Source organism: Argentina silus, assembly GCF_951799395.1.
Source record: "Argentina silus genome assembly, chromosome: 8".
Classification (NCBI taxonomy): domain Eukaryota; kingdom Metazoa; phylum Chordata; class Actinopteri; order Argentiniformes; family Argentinidae; genus Argentina; species Argentina silus.
In genome coordinates, this window is record NC_139662.1 from 8,864,053 (window position 1) to 8,888,727 (window position 24,675).

Below are 24,675 nucleotides of genomic sequence, written 5' to 3' on the forward strand. Positions count from 1 at the left end.
ACACGTACGTAGGAAAATCTGCTTTGGATGCATTGCTGCCACCAACTGTATGGGAGCAGAGGTTCATAAAACTCGATGGGTCCATACAACATTATTACAATCTGATATGATAATAACCCTGTAATAAACGATATAGTCACTTCTGCCTAGGTTTTTTTCCTTTACTCTTTTGCAGACACATTGAAAACTGCTATATACGTGCTCTTATTTGTGTAGTATCACGACTAGTGTAAATATAATGGGTATATGGAGATTATTTTCGCATTCCTCTGCTTTTACCCCTGCAACTCGAGCCATAAAGCTGTAGTCCTGTGGTCATCTCATAGTCTGTAAACATGTAAACCATTTTACTGTGTAAACAACTCTTATGTAGCTCCTGCTTCTGCTTTTTCTGAAAATACCACACGGTGGCACTGTTTACTTTTGTTCTCGTACTACGCACAGGCAAGCCAGAAAAAAACACCACCGCCACGCCTGTAGGCGGATACAAGCAAAGTCGCAGCAACAAACATCATTGGAGACCGACAACAACACCGATCAACCTAGCTAATCTAGCTAGCTATCTAGCCAGCAATTGATAGCTATGCATTTTGTTTGAAAATTGTAAACGATCGGACAATAATATACCTCGTTTTATCCTAATGAAGGAGCTCCGTCCTGGCTGAGTTTGGGAGATGGGAGTACACAGCATTACAGACCAGGTGCGTGAGCTAGCTAGCTGAAGTTAGCATAGCATCACAAATCTAAGCTGGTGAAAAGCCTGTAGTACCGTTTAGCTAGCTAGCTATCTGATCATTTGTCAGCTAGCTTGCTAATGTTCCAGATGTTTGACTTAGTTTCCCCATAGCGCACTAAAAGCCTTGTGTCGCACCATATCTGGTGCTGGGAACAGGGTCAGGGTTGGAAACGTCGGCGAGAAGGCCCGATGTCAAACTTGGCATGCGTGCCAAAATGCTACACTATGCTATGCACTCTGATGTTGTTTGTTCCTTGTAACAGACAGATAGGACAGGTTTCGACATTGCAAACAGCAGAGTTCTCATTTGAAGCCCTGAAACAGGACAAGTGGTACTGACTGTCTTTTTTATTTTGTTTCCAGCCTCCACTGGTCCAGGCTATCTTCAATCGGAATGCTGATGAAGTTGAATTACTATTGCACAATAAAGATGATGTCAATGCACTGGTATGTTATGGTGTTTATTACAATATTTCTCTATAAATTGCATTTAGAAATGTAAAGCATTGTGCTATTATTGAAAGTGCATTGGTGCATGCTAAAGTCTTAGATGGAGGAACCCTGTGTCGTAGGTATACAAAATCTTTGTGAACGATTGCTGCCACAAAGACAGAAGGATTGCAAGGGAAACTGACGCATTGTCCCTAGCACACTTGACATATTTGTATTCTCATTGAAATTACAACACTTTGCTATGTTGACTGCAGAAAATGTAAAATCCTTCAACTTGATTAGATGATCAAGGCTTAAAAATGATTGTTTTGCTTAAATAGACAGTTAGGTTAATATGTGACCATTATACCACAGGACCAAGAGCGCCGTACGCCGCTACATGCTGCTGCCTGTATGGGGGATGTCCATATAATGGACCTCCTCATTAATTCAGGTAATGTGATCAACAGTGACTACATCTACTTTAAGAAAAAATAAAAGAATGCAAAACCTCCTATTTGTGCAATCAAGAGGTGGACTGGCCTACAGTACTCACACTATTTCTGCAATGTCAGTGAATTGTTCAATAGTCTGCTGCTTGAATGATGTACCACTACATTACCCCCTAACACTGTATCACTCTCTGTTTGATAGGTGCCAGTGTAAATGCTAAGGACCATTTGTGGTTAACTCCATTGCACAGGGCCGCTGCCTCCCGGAATGAAGTAAGCAAAGATGATCATGTCTCACAAAATTCCTCATGTTCCCTGAATCATTATCAGCATCAATCGTTCATCCAAGCTCTCGGCTTTAGTGGGATTTGCACAATCACTGAGACTTCTAAATATTCATAATCTTTTACTTGAAGTCAGTCACTTGTGTCTGCTGTGTAGAATTGTATTGGTGTGGGTGTTGTTGTGATGTTTTCTCAAGCCCAGTGGATTCTGCTTGCCTTCCCAGAGGGCAGTGGGGCTACTGCTGAGGCGGGGAGCAGAAGCGAATGCACGAGACAAGTTCTGGCAGACACCACTGCACGTGGCAGCAGCCAATCGGGCCACGCGCTGTGCAGAGACCCTGCTACCCCAGCAGACCAAACTGGACATGGCCGATCGCACCGGCAGAACTGCCCTGCACCATGCTGCTCAGAGCGGATACCAGGAGGTAAGCGAGGGGATGGAGATGGTTCTTACGTCTTGACTTACGTACTTTGCACCAGGTTTGCATGTGTATGATACATTGAAAATCATGGTCAACACAGCTCCACTGTTTCTCAATAAGGACCATTCTGATTGAGACGTTGCTTGCTTATTTTGCACGGTGAATCAGCTCTTTTTCTTTGGTGATTTTTTTCCCTGTGTCTGTCCCCAGATGGTGAAGTTGCTGCTGAATAAAGGGGCCAACCTGAGTGCCAATGATAAGAAAGAGAGGCAGCCTATCCACTGGGCAGCCTACTTGGGTGAGCTGGGCTCTGCACTAGAAAAAAAACCCTCTGGGCAATGTGACTATCATAGAGTATTGAAAAGAGAAAAACCAAATTCTAAACAAATGTGAATGGCGAATGATGATGATGATGACGATGACAATAGAGTGTTCTCCCTGCATCCAATTTTAACGTGAACTGCACTGTACGCTCCTCACACTGCACTGCCTCTCTCTCTCTCTCTCTCTCTCTCTCTCTCAGGGCATCTGGAGGTGGTGAAGCTGCTGGTGTCTCGCAGTGCAGACAAGAGCTCCAAGGACAAGCAGGGTTACACGCCTCTCCACGCCGCAGCAGCCAGCGGTCACATTGAAATAGTCAAGTATCTACTGAGGCTTGGGGCAGAGGTGAGCGCTCAGTTCACCTGACGTAGGCACTACGTGCTGAGGTGTCGCGTTACTCAATGTCCTAGATATCTGGGGGGGCGGGGGATTCAAATCAGAGTCCGATTGTGTTCTGCTTTTTGTTTCCAAGCTCGGTAAAATTGATAGATCAAAGCACGTGATCGTGTGTAAATTCGTTCATTGGACAGAACGAGTAAATCCTGCATTAGTCAAGTTCCATTTTTATCGTTGATAAAACGTTTTTGGGTTTTTTTACCATTATGCAGCTATTGCATGCACGGCTGGTACAGTTCCTGTGTTTGGTCCGGTCTGTGTCCCAGTACGGTTCACATGGAAGAGGACCTAGACCAACCTTTTTAGGTGGTCCACAGTCTTGTTGGCTGGTGCGCACTTGAGTTAGAATGGAGTGTTCTCACGTGTCTAAACGAGTCGAACGAAGGGGGTTTCGGAAGAACCGCTCCAAACGAACTAGGGGTGAAAGCCCCCTTCAGATGCTCAATATTCTCCAGTGTTTTCAATCATCTTTTAATGGTTCAACAAACTCTCAGGTTGGCCATTCTAAGTCATGCAGAGCTAGCCCAGTGAGCCAGCTCACTGACTGTCCCAGATAGTACAAGTAATGTCTCCTCTTTTCAGACCCTGCTTCACTTTTCATGACGTGTGTGGCGGTGTGTTTTTTATTTTTTCCCGGCTCAGATCGACGAGCCCAACGCCTTCGGGAACACGGCCCTCCACGTGGCGTGCTACACGGGGCAGGAGGCGGTGGCCAACGAGCTGGTGAACCGCGGCGCCAACGTGAACCAGCCCAACGGGAGCGGCTACACCCCGCTGCACCTGGCGGCCGTGTCCACCAACGGGGCCCTCTGCCTGGAGCTGCTGGTCAACAACGGAGCCGACGTCAACCAGCAGGTCTGAACCCGCTAATACCGGCGGCAGTAGAGGAGAGGAGTCTCCCTCTAGAGTCTCTGTTCAGTTGCAGCACTGCTGGGTTTCTTTTTCTTCCTGGCGGTCGATCACAGTTTTCATCGTCATAGATCACTCACCTGAGTCAGTTTTTGATTAAAAAAAAAAAAAAAAAAAGAATTCCCCCAAAAAAATAAAGGAAAAAGATTTACATCAGCAGTGCTGTGCTGCCCCCCCCCCCCCCCCCCCCCGGACCGTGATTGCTCCAGTTATGTTTACATACTGCAGGGTATGATGTATGGGCTTTAATAGTGTTGTATGCCCTTGCAGTAAAGTACTGTTTTACATATATATATATATATATGCCATTTAGCTGACGCTTTCATCCAAAGCGACTTACATTGCAGTGAGTGCATACATTTTTCAATATATACGGTCCCAGCGGGAATCGAACAAGACTTTTACAGGAGGTGAGAAGGCATGATCTCCTTGTGGAATGGATGATGAGTTGCGTTGTTCTCTCCTCCTCTCCAGAGTTTAGAAGGGAAGAGCCCTCTGCACATGGCAGCCATCCACGGACGGTTTACCCGCTCGCAGATCCTCATCCAAAACGGTAACCATGCCAACTCCCTCTGACTGATATACCCATGCCTACGCACTATCCATCTATCCGTCCATATATCTATCCATCCTCTCTGACCTGGGAGTCTTCTTGTCCTACTGATTCTCTCATGTTGTTCTCCTCCTCCTCCTCCTCCTCCTCCTCCTCCGCCTCTCAGGTGGGGAGATTGACTGTGTGGATAGATATGGCAATACCCCCCTCCATGTTGCTGCTAAGTACGGTCACGAGCTGCTGATCAGCACGCTGATGACCAACGGTGCAGACACGGCCAGGTAGGGACTGTTTGGATCGGCGTCTTCGTCTAAGGTTAACCGTATTAGAGTTCTAGGCTCACCAAATGAATCAATGAAACTTCGCCATGTCAGTTCTGTGGAGTACTGTGCGTGTGTTTGAATGAGTTGTTGTGTGTTTGTCTTGTGGTGTCTTTCCAGACAAGGGATCCACGGGATGTTCCCTCTGCACTTAGCTGTGCTCTACGGGTTTTCAGACTGTTGTCGCAAGTTACTCTCCTCAGGTCGGTGAATATAGAGTGGATAACATGCACTCACTGAGCACTTTATTAGGAACACTATACTAATACTGGGTAGGGCCTCCCTTTGCTCTCAAAACAGTCGTGTCTGATGTGTTGGATGTTATCTGCAATTGATTGACCACCCCTGATTGATTGTGTCATTCCTCAATAGGTCAGCTGTATAGTATTGTTTCATCGATGAGTAAGGAGCATGTTCTATCGGCCGGGTTTGACATAAACACCCCAGACAACTTTGGAAGGACCTGTCTACACGCTGCTGCCTCTGGAGGGTGAGACGCAGAACATTCACTAGTGCACACAATCCTCAATTCAGTATCAAACGCTATAGAATCCTCCACTATCATACGCTATAGAATGATACATTATCAAACACTATAGAATGATACTTTATCAAACACTATAGAATCATACACCATCAAACACTATACTATAGAATCAGACACTGTAGAATAACACACACGTACTATAGAATCATATACTAGAAAAGCTCTGAATCAATGCATAGTATACTGATAAGGTATTATCAATTGAAATGTGCTTAGTTCATCATCATTTCTCTTCTTTTACTTTTGACAGAAACGTTGAATGTCTGAACTTGCTCTTAAGTAGCGGTACCGACCTGAATAAGAGGGACAAATTGGGAAGGTGAGTTTTTGCCGCACTGAATGATCGGACTGTGAATATGTGAAGGATTCTCTTTGGGCTGTGTTTGTGCTCTAGCTGGTGTGACTGTGAGGATGGGTTTTGTGTGTGCCAGTAGTCTGATAGTGTCTGGTTGTCTCTGTCAGGACACCGTTGCACTACGCGGCTGCTAATGGGAGGTACCAGTGCACTGTGACCCTGGTGAGCGCTGGCGCTGAGGTCAACGAGCCTGACCGGACGGGCTGTGCCCCCCTGCACTACTCTGCTGCCTCCCAGGCCTTCAGCAGGTAGGAATACACACACACACACACACACACACAGAACAGTACCTGAGACACACACACACACACACACAGTACCTGAGACACACACACCTCTCTCTGTCTCTCTCTCTCACACACACACAATCTTAAATGGATGTACATTCACCCACAGATAGACATGGTTTTGGAAATAAAGCTATTTATTTTTTGATGGAATTAATGCATGTTTTCCACCCTTTCAGAGTGGACAGACATTTTTCCGGGAACCATCAGAGTGAGGAGGATGGAGCGAAGGAGTCCTATTTGTGAGTTAATTGCTGAATTGGAACTACTCACTCTGTTTTGCTGGCAGTTTTTACTTTCACTTTGTGTAAACCTGGCATGTTAACAAATCTCATCACTAAATATCTACCTTCCTTCTATCTTATCTACCTATTTTACTGTGTGTGTGTGTGTGTGTGTGTGTGTGTGTGTAAACAGTTGCCTGGAGCATCTGTTGGACAATGGTGCCGACCCGTCACTGGTCAACTCTAAGGGTTACAGTGCTGTTCACTATGCAGCTTCCCATGGCAACAAGCAGAACTTGGAACTGGTGAGTTATTTTCCATTCGATGCCTTACATAGCTAAACACACATTGGCACTTAGCTCTGTGTGTAGATAGACGATGCCACGTAATTCAGTAGGTAGACGGTAGAATCCATCCACTGTTTTTCTGTTTACATTATTGTTATGTTCTCTATTCAAATCCTATCGTCCTCTTGTCTCTGACTTCTCTCTCTCTCTCTCCTTTAGCTCTTGGAAATGTCATTCAACGCATTGGGAGACATCGAGAGCAGTAATCCAGTGAGTCCGTTGCATTTAGCTGTAAGTGCCCTGGCTTGTACTCGCCCTCACCTCATCTCTGGTTCAGTACGGCTGGATGTAGCCAAGGTTGTCCTCTCCAGCATGGTGGTTTAGTGACTGACGCCCCTCCTCTCCTCTCCCCTCCTCCCCTCCCCTCCCTCCCTCCCTTCCTCAGGCTGATAAGGGCCACTGGCAGGCGCTGCGTGTTCTCACGGAGACAGCGGCCTACGTGGACGTGCAGGATGCAGCAGGCCGCTCCGTGCTCTACCTGGCTGCCCAGAGGGGCTACGCCCGCTGTGTGGAGGTCCTGCTGGCTCAGGGGGCCTCCTGCCTCCTTAATGACAACCGCCACATGTGGACCCCCATCCACGTCGCAGGTAGGTTGGAAATACATAGATTTTTTGGGGTGGGGGGGGGGGGGGGGGGGGGTTGAAAATGATTTGTCTATTCTATTTCTTCAATACTGTCTGTTTCAGCTTGTATGAAACACTTAGAAACCAAAGCCTAACTCAGGGGTTGAATATGTCTTGTTATTTGTTGTCAGCTGCCTACGGCCACACAGATTGCCTGCACATGATGATCGACAGCGGAGAGGAGGCGGACCTCACCAACGTCGCGGACATCGAGGGACAGTGAGTGGCCTCCTTTCTGTCTCTCAGAAGTCTTTTAATGTTGGCTCAACCATTCAATAAAAAAATAATAATCATTTTAAAAAAAGCTTCACTCGTGTCCGTCACATGTACAAACTATAAAAGGGAAATATCTTTGGCATCCGGCTCACGAGTCACCACACACACACGACAATTGAAAACAAGACAACGTCAAATCTGTCAATTATCCTCAATGACCATCTGTGCCGGTCCCTCTCCCTCCCCCTCTCCCGCCCAGGACCCCGTTGATGCTGGCCGTGCTGGGCGGCCACGCCGACTGTGTCCACCTCCTGCTGGAGAAGGGAGCCTGGCCTGATGCCAAGGACAAGAGAGGCAGCACAGCGCTGCACAGAGGGGTGAGTCACCACCACCACCCTAACCACCACCACCACCACCACCCTACTGGTGGAGCAGCAGCTATATATAGGCTGTCCTTACAGCTGTTCTGTTCAGCTGGCTGGCTGGCTGCTTCACATACTGGATGGAATGTGATAGGATGGATGAAGACCTGGTTAAGATCTGTGTGCGTGCGTGCCACAAATACACCCCCGTTGGGAAGATCAGAGTTGCCAACATGTTTAGTTATTTTTTTTACAGAGTGGTACTGTTAAACTCTATTCTGTTACCTCAAAGTCAGAGGTCATGGTGCCATTATGAAAGCACTATTACAGGTAAATGTAAACATGTCAATGTTTTACAACGTTTATCGATGATGTCATTGTTGTTGGGTGTCAGTGAAGAGAGAGAGAGAACATCTCCTCTTCGTCCTGTAACAGCGAGAGACGGGGGGGGGGGGGGGGGGGAGAGAGGGGGGAGAACAGCATCTTTTGTCCCTTTTTAACCTCCCTCCCCTGTGTCCTGCAGGCGGTGATGGGCTGTGAGGACTGTGTGACCGCCCTGCTGGACCACAAGGCGTCAGTGCTGTGTCGGGACGGCCAGGGTCGTACCCCCATGCACTACGCCGCCTCCCGAGGTTACACAGACATCCTCAGCAGCCTGCTGCAGGCCGCCACCCACTCAGACCCCCTGGACTCCCTCCTGGACCACGAAGAGTACACACCGTCACACTGGGCCGCCTACAGAGGTCAGCAGGGTTACACCAAACTCTGTGTGTGTGTGTGTGAATACACTTGAATGGCAAACGTGAAATCGGTTGTCTGATCCCTGTTCTTCGTCTGTCTCCTTTCAGGGCATGAAGACTGTTTGGAAGTTTTACTTGAACACAAAACGTGTGGTACCCACGAGGGAAACCGTTTCACCCCATTGCACTGTGCTCTGTGAGTATTGTGACGACATGCCGCGTCTGTTGTTTTGTCATGGACGACGCGATGAGTTGGTGGTGATGTTTTTTACGTTTTGCAGAATGAACGGCCATAGTGGCGCCGCAGAGATGCTGCTGGAATCTACCGGCGTCCACATGATCAACACTAGGGATGCAAAAGGAAGGTGAGCCTATCGGAACCGAAGGGGGGGGTCATTGTTGTCTCACTTGTCAAGCGTTTTGTGTACAGTAGTCATTCGGTTTGAAAGCTGTAACTCTTGAGGCTCATTAATATCGGCTGCCTCTCGCCTTTGCCTGTAGGACCCCGCTCCACGCTGCTGCGTTTGCTGAGGACGTGGCAGGGCTGCAGCTGGTGCTTCGCCACGGAGCCGAGATCAATGCTGTGGACCACACCGGACGCTCCGCTCTGATGGTCGCTGCCGACAACGGGCAGAGTGGGACCGTGGGTACGTTTGAGAGGGCCAACTTCATTTTTTCCTCAACTTACAACAACATTAGACAACATACTGTGGTAAATACACACAGCAGCAAAAAACACTTCCAGTATGTATGACTTTGTCAGCTTTTGAGAATGAGTGAACATTTCGGCTGGAATGAATGTGTTCGGTTTGAGACCGGGCGATGGAGGTACAGTCGTGTTGCAATGCCAAGAGTCCTGTGATAACATGCGCCTCTGTGTCCTCCAGCCATGCTCCTGCACCGAGCCAAGGCAGACCTGACACTGCTGGATGAGAACAAGAACACTGCCCTCCACCTGGCCTGCAGCAAGGTGCAGTACCAACAACTATCACCTACTACAGTGGTTCCCAACGGGGGGGGGGGGGGGATGCAAGGCTTTAGTAGATTTGAGGCATTATATTAAAAAAAAAAAAACATGGGTATTTAACAAATGACTACATTCATCATTCCACGACCCAGCCAGAGTGTGTTATTTAGAGAAATGGGCTTAATGACGTCATGAAAGGGAACAAAATACACCAGGACACCAAAACCTTGAGACAGTGACTGAGTTGTTTTCCTTTGAAATAAAGAAATGACAATTGTAAAACAGGTCAATTGTAGGCTATGTAACCTATCCGTAATATAGAAAATGTTTTTGGTTTTTTTCACATGTGAATTTCATCCGATGTGAAGAAAGTTTGGATTATTAAGCACTTTATAAACAAACGAAGTTGAAATGTAAATTGTTGTGTTCCTCAGGCCCATGAGGTGTGTGCCCTGCTGATTCTGGGGGAGATCCACAACCCCACCCTCATCAACGCCACCAACGGTGCACTGCAAATGTGAGTATCTACAGTAGAACACTGTAAAACTCACCCGCAAAACTGAACATCTCGTCTAGTGTTAGTTGTGTTCACATAGTGGACTATGCATAAGTAGTTGTGAGGCCCATATGAGTGATTATTGACATCTAAGAATGATTATTGCCGTCTATTATTATTGACGTTGATTATGAATGATTATTGAAGTGATTATTGATCTCTCTCTCCCTCTCTCTCTCCCTCTCTCTCTCTCTCTCGTTGCTCCAGGCCCCTCCACCTGGCAGCACGTAACGGCTTGGCTGCAGTGGTGCAGGCTCTGCTGAGTCGAGGAGCTACAGTCCTGGCTGTGGATGAGGAGGGTGAGACAGACAACTTTCTACCTGATTTTTAAATGGCAATCCTCCCATCTTAGTTTCTAAGATGGTTTTCCCTTGTGTTGAGGACCCACAGGGGTATACATACATACATACTGTATGTCCCAACCCAACACACCTGATTTAATTGATCAATGGCTTAAATTGGTTTGTTGAATCGAGCTTGATGGTGCTGGGCAAAACTAAAATTATTGATAAACATTGCTCTTGAGAGGATTTATAATCTCATCATCAAACTTGTGTGATTTTGTGTGTGTGTGTGTGTTGTTTCTCAGGCCATACCCCAGCCCTGGCCTGTGCCCCAAACAAGGACGTGGCTGACTGCCTGGCTCTCATCCTCTCCACCATGAAGCCTTTTTCCCAGCGGGACCCTTCCTCCTGCCCCTGCTCCTCTCCCTCTGTCGTCTCCTCCCCCGCTCTCAACTTGCTGAAGCACTGCGGCATCACCGCTGCCTGCACACCGCTGCCCAACGGAGGCCTCCACCATGGCTACGTCAAAGACCGCCACGGCGCCCCCGTCGGCCTGGACGGCTGTCTCTCCGAGTGAGGCCGTCCCCTCAGTCAGCCATTCCACCACCACCACCAGGGGGCGACTCCCTTTAACACACCCCAGAGGGGCAGGAGTGCATCCACCCACCCACACGTCTGTATGTATGTGTGTCTGTGTGTGGTCTTCTCTTGAGGTGCAGTCAAACCTATATGCAATTATAGCCCCACGCCTCCATCTCCCAGCTTTGTAGTAGTGCTCAATACAAGACAGAGACTGAGCTCTCTATAAGGTCACTGGAATGATTATCACTGTTTGTCCAAAATGGACGCTAACAACATGGACATGCTAAATTATGAATCCCTTTAAGTCATGCCCGGCAGATCATTTGTCAGCATAAGTAGATAACTGACAAAGCTAAAATCACGGAGACCTGTTTATCCCTTACAAGTCTCTTTTGTGTTTCTGTCCATATCATCCAATATTTGATATCATATCGACAAAAACTTTGACACGTTGTTGTGGCCTTGTAGAGGAATGCACAGCCTTCCCAAAAGAATGTTCAAACGGGATGTAGTAAGATAGTGTACTTATTAATGAAGGAACCATAGAGGAAACTCAAGTTCTGCCCAAGAGTGCAATGCTAGTGTATAAACTATTCAACACTTTTAGAGAAGGATTAGAAGTCGTACACTTTAAACTTTTGGCCTGATATTGTTTAGCATTTCATAAAGGGTAATTTCATTAAAAAAAAGAAGAAAAAAAAAGCTGCTAAATGTTGACGAATATGTAAGAGTGCCTCCTTACAAAGGAGACCCTGTGGTTGGGTTGGCATTTTGGCATCAACTTGTTCTCAATGCTAGTATTTGTCTGAAACGCAAGTGTTTATTAAGCTAGAATGTTTTTAAGCATATAAATTATGACCAAAGTGACTGATCAACACTACTATGGCTACAAATTATTTATTTGAGATGTGCTGTACTTGTACAGAGAAAGACAATAGATCTTGAGATACCTCGTTGATTCATTTTGCAGCTGCTGAACTGTGAGCTGGGTTTAGTTTCCCATGTCCACCCAGTAATGTTCTCTGTAGTGTGGACTGGAGAGGGACCCTCAGAGGAAGGGTAGTAGTCTTTGTTTATGTGTAGATCAGGGGAGGCTGGTGGAGGTAGAACTCATAGAGGACAGGCTCATTGTAATGCATGGAATGAGAAATGGTATCAAACACGTCCGGTGTCTACCTCCACCAGCCTCCCCTGGTGTAGATGAAGGCTTTTTAAGCATGCTCTCTCAACTAGGCCTACACCTTATCAAAGCCTCTTATATTCTGAGCAGAATAGAATCTTGCTCAGAGATGATCTATCGCCACAAGCCATTTCAATTAATTTCCCACCCGTTTTCTGATGAATATTGAATAAGACTGACTTTTGTGTTTAGGAAGGAGAGGAATCAACATCGCTTTAGTTGGCTAAGACTACTAATTCTTCGTCTGATCTGTAATTCTGAGAATCAAGTGTTTCGAGAGATGGAGAATACCTCTCCATCTCAAAGCTTGTATCTTGATACGTTTGACGGTCAGCTCTGGTATTTCGGAAAAGATGAACTGAGAATGCTCTTCCCTTTCGTTTATGTATGATTTAAGCAATATTTACTTTCTGGCCTTGAACTTTTATTGAAAAGACAATCACAGTCACAAGGGCTTTTGTTTCCTTGGAAAAGCTTTTGATGTTCACTTTATTTGTTTGAGTTCATGGAAATGATCAAGAGACAAATGGCTCAACTCGGTTTTTGCGCTTGGCATTTGTTTTGGGGGGGGGGCATCCTTCTGTCAGTGCCAACGAAAATGCAATGGATCGCCTCTATGGCATCTCATGAAATGCCTTTTGAACCATGCCTCCCATACTGTATGACATCATGGCAGTTTGAATGCATGGTGGCATAGACTGACGGACCCTGGGATTGTGCTCTGTTGACCCACTTGGTAGCATGGTATCAGGTAGCCCCACACGTTCCTGTCGTACGATATGACGGTAACAGGTGGGGCTAGGTATCAGGGGACCCTGGTCAGACCTGTGCATATAGCCTAGTGTTGGGCATTACTCTTCATGTATCCTGGGGTCATAAATAACAAGAGAATTAAACCCTGGCAGATAAAGCTAGAAAGAAACAGAGAGAAAACTACGGTTACACTCTCTTATGGCCAGTTCCTATGTTTTAGATTTTTGTTTTGTTTTGTATTTATCTTATGTCTGGTACTATATATACTGAAAATGATTGTATTGGACCACTGAAGCTTTTAGCTTGACTTCATATGTCTACCTAACCATTTCTATGACATCATCAGGGGACGGCTACATTTCACTGATTCAGGACACATTTACATTATTTCATTCTGTGTTTCACCGCAACTCTTCAATGATGGCTGAATTACATGCCTTAGTTTTGTCTTTATTGGATTTGAAAGAGGAGGACTTACCTACGTCATGAAGTACCACAGTGAATAGGCATAGTTACATGTTATCAGATTGTGCCTGACGTTGGGTTCTCTGCAGGATTGGAGTCAATTTGATTTCAGTTGAGTACATTTTCAGGAGATGAGCAATTATTGAATTACTATTCAACAATCGAAAAGTTTTTGAATGAAAAAAAATCTCATTATTGAATTGAAATTCCAATTCACTTCCAGAATTGACTGCATTGAAATGGAAATGACCCCAATCCTTGCTTTCTGGGTCAAATTTTGGGTAGAGGAACAAAGGGAAAATTGTCCTCGGTTTCCTGATGCGTAAAGGGGAAATAGGTTTATTTACGGTCTCAGGAGCTGTGTGGAACCTATAAGCAAATCTTGTGAATGAAAAAAAGATCTGATATTCAGCCCTGATTCCATGGCACTTAGCAGAATAGTTAAGCACTTTAACACATTCAGTTTCTATGTGTGCATAATATGGATATTTATATACATATGTGTAGTAGCTAAATTAGGGGTTTTGCTTCTTGGGAGAAGAGGAGAGGTGCATAACAGGTAGTCAAAGGTTGCAAGGAAATAGTATACTATACCATTGCTTCATTGACATTTTTCTTCTAAACTCAAGTTTACAAGATCTCAGGATCCAAAAAGTTCAGTCCACAACAAATGTCCAAAAAAACAGTTATAGATCTGGTATCTGATGCCAAGCCAGGGTCAAATCCTGTAATCAGTCCAGCCAGTGATTGAGCCATGTTTCCACCATGCAACCTGCTGTGGCTCCTCACAGCTCCACCAGTTACTAATGACCTCAGTCATCCGCAGGTGCAACTGTCATTCAGATCAGTCTGGGCTGGGACATTTCTCTTGCAATGCCCTTAGTTGACCAACAGAGAGAGCCATTTCCCCAGAGCAGCAATGTTTTAACGTGCATGTGTTTTGTGTATTCCATTGATAGATGACCAATTGGGACTGTAATTGTATAGAAGCTTGATCACCATTTTAACTGTAATGAAACAAAGCAAATGGAGCATATATGTATCCCTGTCGGTTTGTAATGGGAAGCAATTAAAGGTTTGATTGTAGCAATAGAGTGTGTATGTGTGTGTGAAGTGTGCAGCACAAATATTGCACTGCCATCCATTTAGGCCAATTTAGAAAATCATAGCATAGATGCCAACAGACGATTTGTGTGCATTAGATGTGTGAATCTTGGGTTCCAGCCTATTTGCCAAAATAGGTTGAGGGGAAACCGCAGCAATGGATTGAGTGAAGACGCATGTGTCCCATCAGTTTACAGTCTCACCTTCAAACTGTGCCATGAATTGACTGACTTATGTGAATGTAGGGTCGAATTAGAGCAGGACTGTTTTCTTTCCCCTGAATTTGGACTATTGTTCTTCATTTGTCTGATATTTATGAAATTATACAAGTAGCATGAAATAATCCTCATTCAAATGAGCTACATATTAGTCTTGTCTTCCTGTAATGGAGTTTGGGATGGAGAAGGGGGGGGCGGGGTGTTTCTCCTGAACAATGGAAACGTGTTACAAGTTGTTTCTGTGGTGAAGCACATGAATGGTGTGAATACGGGAGGTGTAGCCTTCTGACACATTATTCACTCACTCTTTCCCTAATATCTCAACATTGAATCCTTCGTTGACTGTTAATGATGTAAAAACTGCATTTGAACTGAGTGAAAAGTACAAGGTCACAGCAGGGGACAGGAGGTCAGAGAATTACACATTTATGTCTATCAATACCATTGAGATTGCCTTACAGTACTTTGTAAACAGAAGATAGGACTACAGTAGTTAACGGTACACATTCATGGATAGCCTATATTTGACAAAATGCACCTACATCCATTTAGTGCCATAAAAACCTTTGTTTGCCTTTAAACATAACACAGTCGGTCATTTTAACTTGGGTCAATAACCAATTCAGATCCAGTCAGGATTATTTTTAGTGTTTGTCGGGATCATTTTCTCTGGTCAAGACCAGCTGAGAATGATTGGTTTTTAATCTCTGGTTTTTGAGTTCTGGATTTAAGCATTGCAGGAACAGCTGTAAGTCAATCGCAAATTGTGATACTAATAGTTTTGTACAGCGTTAGGATAGTAAGCAGGAAATTATGAACTGTTAAGCAATCATGGTGGCAGACATGGTAAGATGAAACAATTTGTTAGAATTAGATGTTTATACTCATATTTGTAATTGGACACTTTGCTTGAAAAATGTAATCAGTCTTGCTTTTTGTGTGGTAAAAAAAAAGTATAATGTTTGTAAGAGGGGGGTTGTGTAATTGGTGTCTTATTAGAAACATTACGTTTTAGTTGTTGGCAGACGTACAGTATGGTAAATAGGGAATAGATATACCTCCATGGACGTCTCTGTTCTTACTTGAAGTAACTTTCATATAAGGCAAATGATAATCAGACCTATTTTCTTGCATCCACAGCTGAGCCATTTGCCAAAGCTGAAAGGGGAACCAGTATCTTGCAGTGCCCAATAAGAGCTATGGGTCACTAATCTCGGAACCCAGAATCGAATCTGTCTAGTGAGACTAATGGGTCACTAACATCGCTCATTCTGCTCTGACATAGATCGTTGGGTGTCCAGAAGCACACACATCCATCTAAGTAGCACAGAGCTCAAGGTTGCCATGTTGCAGAGATTATCGAGAGAGGTTTTGGGATTTTGCCATATTTACCACTGTGAATGAATGATTTAAGGTTTCAGTCTAGTCTCGTTTCAATCTAGTTCAGCTTGTCTTTAATACACAAAACCAAATACGGCTGTCGACCTCAAAGTAGCAGTTGAGAGAAAGGAAATTCTTTAGGTCCAATAAGTTAATTGACTACAAACAATTTGATCTGTCATTGGTAGTCTATTGCTCTGTCTAAAAGCATCCTCTAGCGATTAGTGAAACCTCTGCTTTTGTCTATGTAGGCCTACTAATGTTTCTCTAACTTACAGCTAGGCTGTGCTGTGCACCTCCTTACAAGGCAGTGTAAAGCACCTCTTACTTTCATTAGACCTACAGTTTTACGACTCATACCTCAACAGTTCTGTCCTTTATCTGACTGCCTGCTCTGTGGTCCTCTGTGATTCTGCTGATGCCATTCGTTTAGTCGATCTGTCTGTTCCGCTGCATGTGACGTATTAGATTTCAAGAAGAGCGGATACCAGCCGAGTCCCTTGGCTAGTTCAGTGCTGGAGAGAACAAAATCAAATGTGATCACACGGTTTTGTTTTCTCTGATGAACAGCAAGATACGTCTAATTTAGCAACAAACGTTACACGGGGCAGAAAAGATCCCATTGAGATACAATCTAAAAGTGGGGGAGTGCTATGCAGTCATTTTACCTCCTTCAGTTTATAAATATGGGATGTTATACCGTATGTTGACTGTCTCACTGATGCTAGCTTTCCCCCTGCAAAATAATAATTTTGTTGTGTACATATATATATATATAGAACTGTATCCGTTGTCTGTTTTTCCCCCATCATTTGGACCATTGTGATAACCAGCACAGTAGTGGCATGGTGCCTTTTATTTGTTACTAAATTCATGCTGTAAGGCATGGTCTTCCATTTATACCTCCCGGAAGCCTTATGAATGAATACGTACAAGCATAGAAGGGCACATCTCTCTGAACAGAACATTCTCAGCGTATGTGATGCGAGTTAGAATAAACAACTCTTTATTGTCATAATTCCAGAGTTCATAATGCTATGGATTTCTGAGATTGAGTCCAATCATATTGGTGTATAACATCACTGCACCACCACCCTTTCTACTGCTGGGTACCCCAACATTGGATGGGTGGGGAACATTTTGAAAAGCACAAATCCAAAGATGGTACCTCCAGGCAAAGACGTCTCTCTCAATGCCATGGGGTCTTGAGTGAGGAAAGGTTTCGAGTTGTGAGCGAGGCAGCATCAAGCCCCCCCCCCCCCCCCCCCCCCAGAAGGAGGAGAGCATGGGGGGGGCTTGATTGTGTCAGCAGCAACACAGTAATTGAGCATATCAATTCAGATTGTTCCTCTCCAATTTTTGTATTCATCAATGTTAGTCGTGCAGTAATAGTCCAAGTTGTGAATTCATAGGGTACGTAAAAAGAAAAAGTAATAACGATAATTGTTGGTTGTGACAATGTTGCAGATTGGTTGTGGAGAATGTTTTTGTGTTCGTAGGATAGAGTGATTACAAGTAGTAGCTGTGTGCAGTGTTAACTGTGTGAAGACCATACTATAGAAGTGGTCTAACAGTTGTTGTCTTATAATAGCATTAAGGCATGAATCATCTATTATGCTGACCTCTTTTTGAAACGATACAAGTGCAATAACCTTCTTATTTATCATCGCTTCCTCAATTAAAGAATATGCCCTCCGTTTTCAACACCAAAAAAAACACAAAAAAAACTTGTAGCCAATCCAGTAGTAGGCTTTAACCTGTCCCTGTTGTGCATCCCGATAAGTTGCATTTGTTAATGGAGTGTGTGAAATTTACATTCTTAAAAACTGTGATCAATATTCAAGTGTAAAAACTGCTTGGTCATAGTAAGGACCATGCAACCAGATCAGTTGACTGATAGATGTAGCTACAGTGTGTGAGTATGTCATGAATGTGTTTAGATAGTATGGAACTTCATGTCCTTGAATCTGATTGATGGTTATGTTCGCTTGCGTGTGTGTGTGTGTGTGTGTGTGTGTGTGTGTGTGTGTGTGTTTGTGTATGCAATATGCATCCTCATCTGGACCGCATCAAATGAAATGTTCTCTCAATATGTACTGGCTGTGGATTAAAGGAATTTTGAAATGCCTTACCTTTTTAATAGATTTGTTGATCAAAGTAAAACATTATGGGTGTCCTACAAATCACCACCCTTCACAACCCCATAAAAGGTGTGTATCTTACCGAATTAGTTTGTAAAGCTTGGACAGTTCAGGAAATTAATTAACTCTGAGCTGAGCTGAATCTGAGCTGATCTTCTTCTGTACATGTGTTATATTTATAGATTATGGGAAGGATAGAACCGAAGTTGTAATAATAAAAAAAAAAAGACTATCCAAGACTTATTTAAGAATTATTAAACAACATTATGGATAAGAGCTTTTTATAGTGTCTTACATGCATGTTAAGTGCTTACAATTTAGTTGTTTGTGTTATTGTGGACAACCAGGCCTGTTTTACGTCAGCCGCTGTTCAAAATGGGCCTGTGAGAATACTGTAGACACTAGACAGTAAGGATAGATCTGTGTCTAGAGCATGAAGTGTAGCCTATATCTACTACACCTTTTGGAACTTTAGTGTGTTGGGAGTCTTGTGATTGTGGTTTTAGAAGAGCATTCCCCTTGATGTGTATGTATAGTTTTGGCCCAGTGGGTTGAATGACATACTGTACAGTAGTCTGGGTCGGTGAACTGACTAGTGGCAGTCATCTGCCTTTATACAGTAGACTTCTATAGGCCTGTTCTTTGAGCCCGCTCCTGTAAATTGGTTCTAGGATAAACACACGGGATTACTATCAATTGCTGAGCCGTACAATCCAAATTGCCCATAAGCAGCTCCCTGGAAAGTGTTTTTGATAATTACCTTGCTGTGGTCTCCTATAGTATGAAGTCTGAGGCCAGTATCTGTGGACTGTAAGGGACTCCTTTGGTGGTTCATGTTCACATACAGTAAATGTCAATTACTACATTCTCACTGAGCAATACAAGCAAAAGGATGCATTGGCTCATTTTGTGATGTTTGTTAGTCCTTGACAATTTCCTTGTTTACTCTGTGGCACCATAAATGTAAGAAGACCCTTCATTGTAGTTTATAACAATCCTATTTGAACTGGACTAGAGCAGGCATTGATCTGCTACTGAGACAGTCTGACTTCAGGAAGACTGAACTGAAAAAGATGGATAAAAGGTTGTCTGTTTCACTGAGTGGCTTATTTGGGGAAATACCATGGAGCCCATCTGAAGAGACTGGATGTGATAAGTTACAATCCAATCGTTCCACAATGCACCTTGGAAAAAATAACTATTAGCCTATTTGGTTTGTCCACTAAACATTCCAAAAGTTTTTGTTTTTTTTGCAAACTTGGCTGTTAGGTGAAAAAAAGTACAAACTCTTTGCTTTGCTGGTGAATGGTAGTGTTGTAGGCTAACCTTGACACTTGGCCCATATGAATGTGTGGGTCAATGAAAGGGTTTCCTATGTATCTCTGATTACCTCATTAACAAATCTGCAAATACTGATCTACTGTGTATAGAGTAGACAACGCCATCACCAGCATAATCTCTAGACCTGTGATGACAACAGGACCCATGATGACATTACTCCATTTGGAAATTAGCCAATTACAAATATTAATATAAAATCACACTTTAAATTCTGAAAGCTTGATGCGAATATAATGGAATTATCTGTGTAAATAATCATGTTAGCATTTCAGTAGTAGCATTTCTCCTACCTCCATATGTTGCAGCTTCATGTATTGAGTTTGTCTCCACCTGTTTTGACATAAAACTAACCTATGTATACACGGTATGGGAACTATAGAATTTTGCCATGAACAATGATAATTATACATAATGAAGTGTGCTTGATTGATTGTATGTATATGTGTCTGTCAGACATGAAATTATTTATGAAGCATTTATACAACAAAATACCACTGGAATGTGAAGCCAGACTGTGTTATAATGCTGATTGTGATAGTCTATCCCCTTTAACACTCAGTGATGCCTAGCAAAACCCATCGTTCGGGGATGAGTTACCATACATTGGCTTTTTGTGTTTGTTTGTTTTTTGAACAACACCCCTATCTCTCCTGTTTTAGGCTCCCCTATGTGTGCATTATGTTTTCATGTTGTGCCCTACAATATATCTCAAAGTTTACAGCTTCATGGAATGTGAATGTTTGTTTTGTTGGAGTAGTTACTTAGTTAGTTCTTGCGCACAGCTGGTTTTGGTACTAGATCAACATATATATTTTTAACAGGTTGGCATGAGGGAGTCTGGTTATGCACATGTTATTCTGTATGAGGGTGAGTTTTGTCCCCTCAAACCGTATGCCTTCAATAACACAAGTCCACTCCAAACCAAACTTTGGTTGGTGTCTGCCTCCTCACCGCCAACCTCCCAATCTCTATACATCTGCTTTAATGATAGGGGGATACAGGACAAGGTGAGAAGTTGTAGGTTTCTGACCATGCATATCCCCCCCTCCCACCCCACCTCCCACCCCTTCACACCAAGACAGGAACACCCCCCACCCCCTCCACAATCCCTCCTCAACCTCAAGCCATTCATTTCTTTTTTGACAATGCAATCCTGAAAGCACTTTGCCTTGTTATTCCATTGTGTGAACATGAGTGATAATTTGTCACAAAATGTTACAGATATATGTATAAGATCATTCACAATTTTGGAAAAATCTGCATCAGTCTTTCTGACGTGAAAAAAAAAAGAAAAAAGAAAAAAAGAATTTCATGATATTAAACCTAAATCTATTTTATACAATGTTTGCTGCAGCCAATTGGTCTTGTCATTCAGTATTGTGGCTTAGGGTTGGATATGTGTTCAAATAAAGTGCTATTGCTTACTATCGACTATTGTGTGTGTGTGTGTGTGTTTTTTCTTTTTTTACTGTGGCACGATAACCTGATGAAGTTTAGTGTGAAATGTTTAGGAGTCAGGCAGGGGTAGGGACAGCAGGAGATGAGATACATCTTTATTGTCTAACATGATTATATAAAAAATAACGTAATTTGACGCTGCACACTCTTCAATAACATTTCCTGAATGATGACACAAACATTTGTGCAAAAGAATCTTATGAAATCATTTGAAGAATGGCTTTTGACACTTTGATTTTCATTCGTCTCCTGTCTATGTCGAAACAGTGAAAAGAAGGTGGACATAATCTTCATTTACAAGCGAGTGTTTCTTCATTTCCTCAGGGTTCAAGGATCAGGTCAGCAAACCTGTCACTAGAGAGGAAATTTTACAAGAAAACTTTGTGATGAGCAAGCAGGATAAGGCAGCACAACACACAGGTCAGGGCTATCATCTGACCTGATCCTTCAAAACAGGATAATGCCACGAACTCCCTCACACGTGTGTTTGAACAGCCATTGATTCGAGGATGTTGACATCCATATTACTTGAGCCAAAGTCTATTGTGATAAAAGGTCACGAGGGTAGTTAAAGGTAGACTCTGGGATATAACGTTATAGCAAAAACAAGAGAGGCGATATTGCCAGGGACTTTCAAAAATGGAGCTGCAACAGACCAGAGAATATAGCGTGTTGCGACAGAGCCCATGCGTCACAAGTTTTGTTGTGCAGTTGTTAGCATCTCCAGTAGAATTAAAATATTTTTGGTTCTGTTTACTTGAAGCTAGTTTTAAGATAAATGGAACCAAAAAAATAAACCGAGGGATATGGAAAGAAAAAAAGTGAAAGGGCAGTGAAACGAGTGGATGCTGTCTTTCACTCCTGTTCACTACAATATATTGAATGAAAGTTCTGTTTCATGGGTGTGATGTCATATTCCAGAGTCGACCTTTAACCAAGTTAACTCTCAAACTACCAACATGGGTCTGGCCAGACCCCAGGTGGTACTTTGAGGATGTAAATTTAAATAATGTCCCCAACAACTCCAAATCACTTTATTTGGTGCAAGTAGTAATTTAGTATTCAGTAAAATTACTAATAGCCCAATTCAGCCTATGGGAGCTGAACAAATGAAGTCTTGATTAACATTATATTTTGGCATGTACAACTCATGGACCTGCATGTGTCATAAAAAAATGTTTTCAAGTGATTTTAACGATTTGGGGCATGTGAAATCTTGGGCCCTATTTAGGTATTTTTGACAAAACAAATCATTTTATGTTGTTATAAATGATAATGAAAGAAGAAATCTGACTTTTTGAAAGATTGTGGCATTTTTTTCTTTTTGTTTGTATTGGGGTCTGGCCAGACCCCTGTTGGTAAACAACAACGTATGTGGATAGCAGTCACTCTCCTGATTGGCGGTCTAACAAGCTCCCGTCTGTGCAGCGAAAATATCGTAAGACCCTGGACATTACAGACGTTTAGCTCAAATCAATAAGGAAAGTGTGCAAATATTAGTAAAAAAACAAATGTTCACAGCAAACCTATTTTTCCCAGCATTGAAAATACGGCCTTATTTACAGTCCTTATTTTTCCACAGACTGCGGACGGAAATGGATGCCAAGTGAACACTCTGGCTCCTCCTATCTCTGTGCTCATACACAACTCCTCCCTTAGAATCAGCCATCCCCCAGGTTGAATGTGATATGGTCCTCAAATAGGGCTATGCATAGCATGATGGCGCCCCCTGCCAACAGGCCGAGGTTCTGTAGCAGGAAGCGAGTCAGAGGTCCCATTGGACCAGGATCACCACGGAGCATCTCAGGTATCTATTGAGCAGAGGAGAGAAAATGTCACAGATGTAAAGTTTTTAAACTGAATTAGACCACCCACTTAATATTCTAACTATAAGTGTGAAGGGTTATCCTCCCAAGGGTTAGGGTTAGACACCAGATTTTCTGGGAGTGTGTGGAGCCCATTGGTGTTTAGTGACTCACCATATCAGCGAGAGCCACATAGAGAAAGACCCCAGCTGTGAGGGTGAGGATCCAGGGGGACAACTGGGCTGAGTGGTGGCCTAGAACGGAGCCTGTCAGCACGCCCACGAAGCCCAGCAGTGCCGACACAGCACTGAAGAGAGCCAGCCTCCGCACAGGCCAGCCTGCTGCCAGCAACACAGCCATGTCACCTGCGTAGAGGATAAGATGTTGTTTTCAGATACTCCTTGTCATGTCATCACAGAGCATGGGTCCATCACCTGATTGTACTGTACAATCTGTGCCTACTGTGAAAAGTAATAGTGTGGTAAGTTTCCAAATAGTTCTACTTTATAAACATAAAAAGGCAGTGCTTAGGCTTTGTGCAGTGTTGCAGCTGCTGGACATCACAGTAAAGGTGTAGTGTATACAGTAAGTATACCTAGCTCATGTGGAAGCTCATGGCAGAACACAGCGATAGTGGTACTCAGACCTCCAGTCAGACTCTGAGAGAAAGCTGCACCTGAGAGAGGGGGAAGAGGGGGTGAGAATTGGGCTAACCCTAACCCTAACCCTTGCAATGTGATCATCATGGAGTCATAAATGTCGTTTCTCCAACAACCCCAGCGCCTCTGTTTACCAATGGCCAGCCCGTCAGTAAGGTTGTGGATCCCATCTCCCATAACCACCATCCACACCAGGCTTCCTACTCCAGCTTGTTCCCTGCCAGGTGGGCCATGTGAATGGCCATGATGACCGTGCTCAGAGGGCTGTGTTTCCTTTGGGAGGTTTGGGCCTGAAAATCAAAGTCAAAGTCAAAGTCAAAGTGGCTTTATTGTCAATTCTTCACGTCAAGACATACAAAGGAATCGAGAGGACGTTTCTCACTCTCCCACGGTGAGACAGATAAAGTGCCCAGGCACAACAGATAACACATACTAAAAGTAAAACATTCAATAAAAATAATTTAAACAGTGCAAAAAGAACAGTCAGTAAAGACAGTAAATAGCAGCCAAAAAGATCAGATGGGAGAGATGTTTCACAATGCATGGATTCATCGCAGCAATCAATACACATTATTGTAACTGTGACACATATCTTCCTTTTAATTCAGACTAATTTGACAGTGTTGGAAGAAACTGACATAGAATTAAGACAAACGTTCATTGTAAAATTATATTGTCAACAATCACTAATTGCACAACTCACTCTGCAGTGCAGTGAGCTCCTTCTCTGGATCTAAGTCGGTGTTCCGCTCCTTCAGCTTAGCTTTCTGATGACGCAAACATTCAAACAGGTCATGTGAATGCAATGACATTCATACTGCAATGACATTCATACCTGAATGCAAAACTAAATCTCCTATGATTCCATGTTATTACTTTTTTAATTACTTTGATTTCCATATCAAATCATTTCTGAGTAAATGTTACGTTACATACTTACATTGTATACAATTAAAATGCTCCAAAAGTGGGAGGGGGGATGTAAAATGTAAAGAAATGATATCATTTTAATTATATCGGTTTATATGATTTTTTTCTATAGTTTTATATTATATGAGTTTTTCTACCCAGTGCTCTCATCCTTTTGGAGTATAACATGAGCAGATTGTGGTGACACATAACCTCTTAAATCACACCCATTGAAAACAGAGAATTTGAGGGAGAGTAGCAGGGCTAGATTTGTACACAAAGAGTACTGAAAAATGAAAGAAACCAAATTTGTCATATTTGGGTGATGCTAATTTGATCTAGTGAAG

At 43.4% G+C, this 24,675-nt stretch overlaps 2 protein-coding genes across 2 annotated transcripts in view; one reads left to right on the forward strand and one right to left on the reverse strand.

Annotated features, from left to right (window-relative positions):
* The first annotated feature begins 532 nt into the window (after positions 1-532).
* ankrd52a (ankyrin repeat domain 52a) lies at positions 533-11,952 on the forward strand. Its single transcript, XM_083675289.1, has 28 exons — positions 533-701; positions 1,100-1,183; positions 1,544-1,622; positions 1,823-1,893; positions 2,129-2,329; positions 2,537-2,624; positions 2,850-2,992; positions 3,686-3,898; positions 4,427-4,505; positions 4,672-4,786; positions 4,946-5,028; positions 5,198-5,315; positions 5,623-5,691; positions 5,835-5,975; positions 6,194-6,256; positions 6,432-6,543; positions 6,745-6,816; positions 6,971-7,172; positions 7,340-7,427; positions 7,684-7,801; positions 8,310-8,529; positions 8,635-8,722; positions 8,808-8,891; positions 9,028-9,173; positions 9,414-9,496; positions 9,928-10,010; positions 10,257-10,348; positions 10,639-11,952. Exons 1-28 carry the CDS (start codon positions 675-677, stop codon positions 10,908-10,910), a joined length of 3,234 nt encoding a protein of 1,077 aa, XP_083531415.1. The 5' UTR covers positions 533-674; the 3' UTR covers positions 10,911-11,952.
* Positions 11,953-22,616: 10,664 nt separating this feature from the next.
* The window catches only part of slc39a5 (solute carrier family 39 member 5), a gene marked incomplete at both ends in the record, with an annotated part of 4,158 nt that continues 2,099 nt past the window's right edge, over positions 22,617-24,675 (reverse strand). Inside the window, 5 exons of the mRNA XM_083676005.1 lie at positions 22,617-22,766; positions 22,935-23,125; positions 23,356-23,436; positions 23,554-23,709; positions 24,123-24,186. Of these exons, the coding sequence (XP_083532131.1) occupies positions 22,617-22,766; positions 22,935-23,125; positions 23,356-23,436; positions 23,554-23,709; positions 24,123-24,186 (642 nt within the window). The remainder of the gene's footprint in view (positions 22,767-22,934; positions 23,126-23,355; positions 23,437-23,553; positions 23,710-24,122; positions 24,187-24,675) is intronic.

What these genes read in the sequence shown, in the direction of transcription:
- ankrd52a (XM_083675289.1), top strand. Translation starts at nt 675, where the DNA reads ATGGGAGTACACAGCATTACAGACCAG. An exon ending in AAGATGATGTCAATGCACTG is followed by an intron (nt 1,184 to 1,543) that starts GTATGTTATGGT and finishes ATTATACCACAG; the next exon opens with GACCAAGAGCGCCGTACGCC. An exon ending in CCTGGCTGTGGATGAGGAGG is followed by an intron (nt 10,349 to 10,638) that starts GTGAGACAGACA and finishes GTTGTTTCTCAG; the next exon opens with GCCATACCCCAGCCCTGGCC.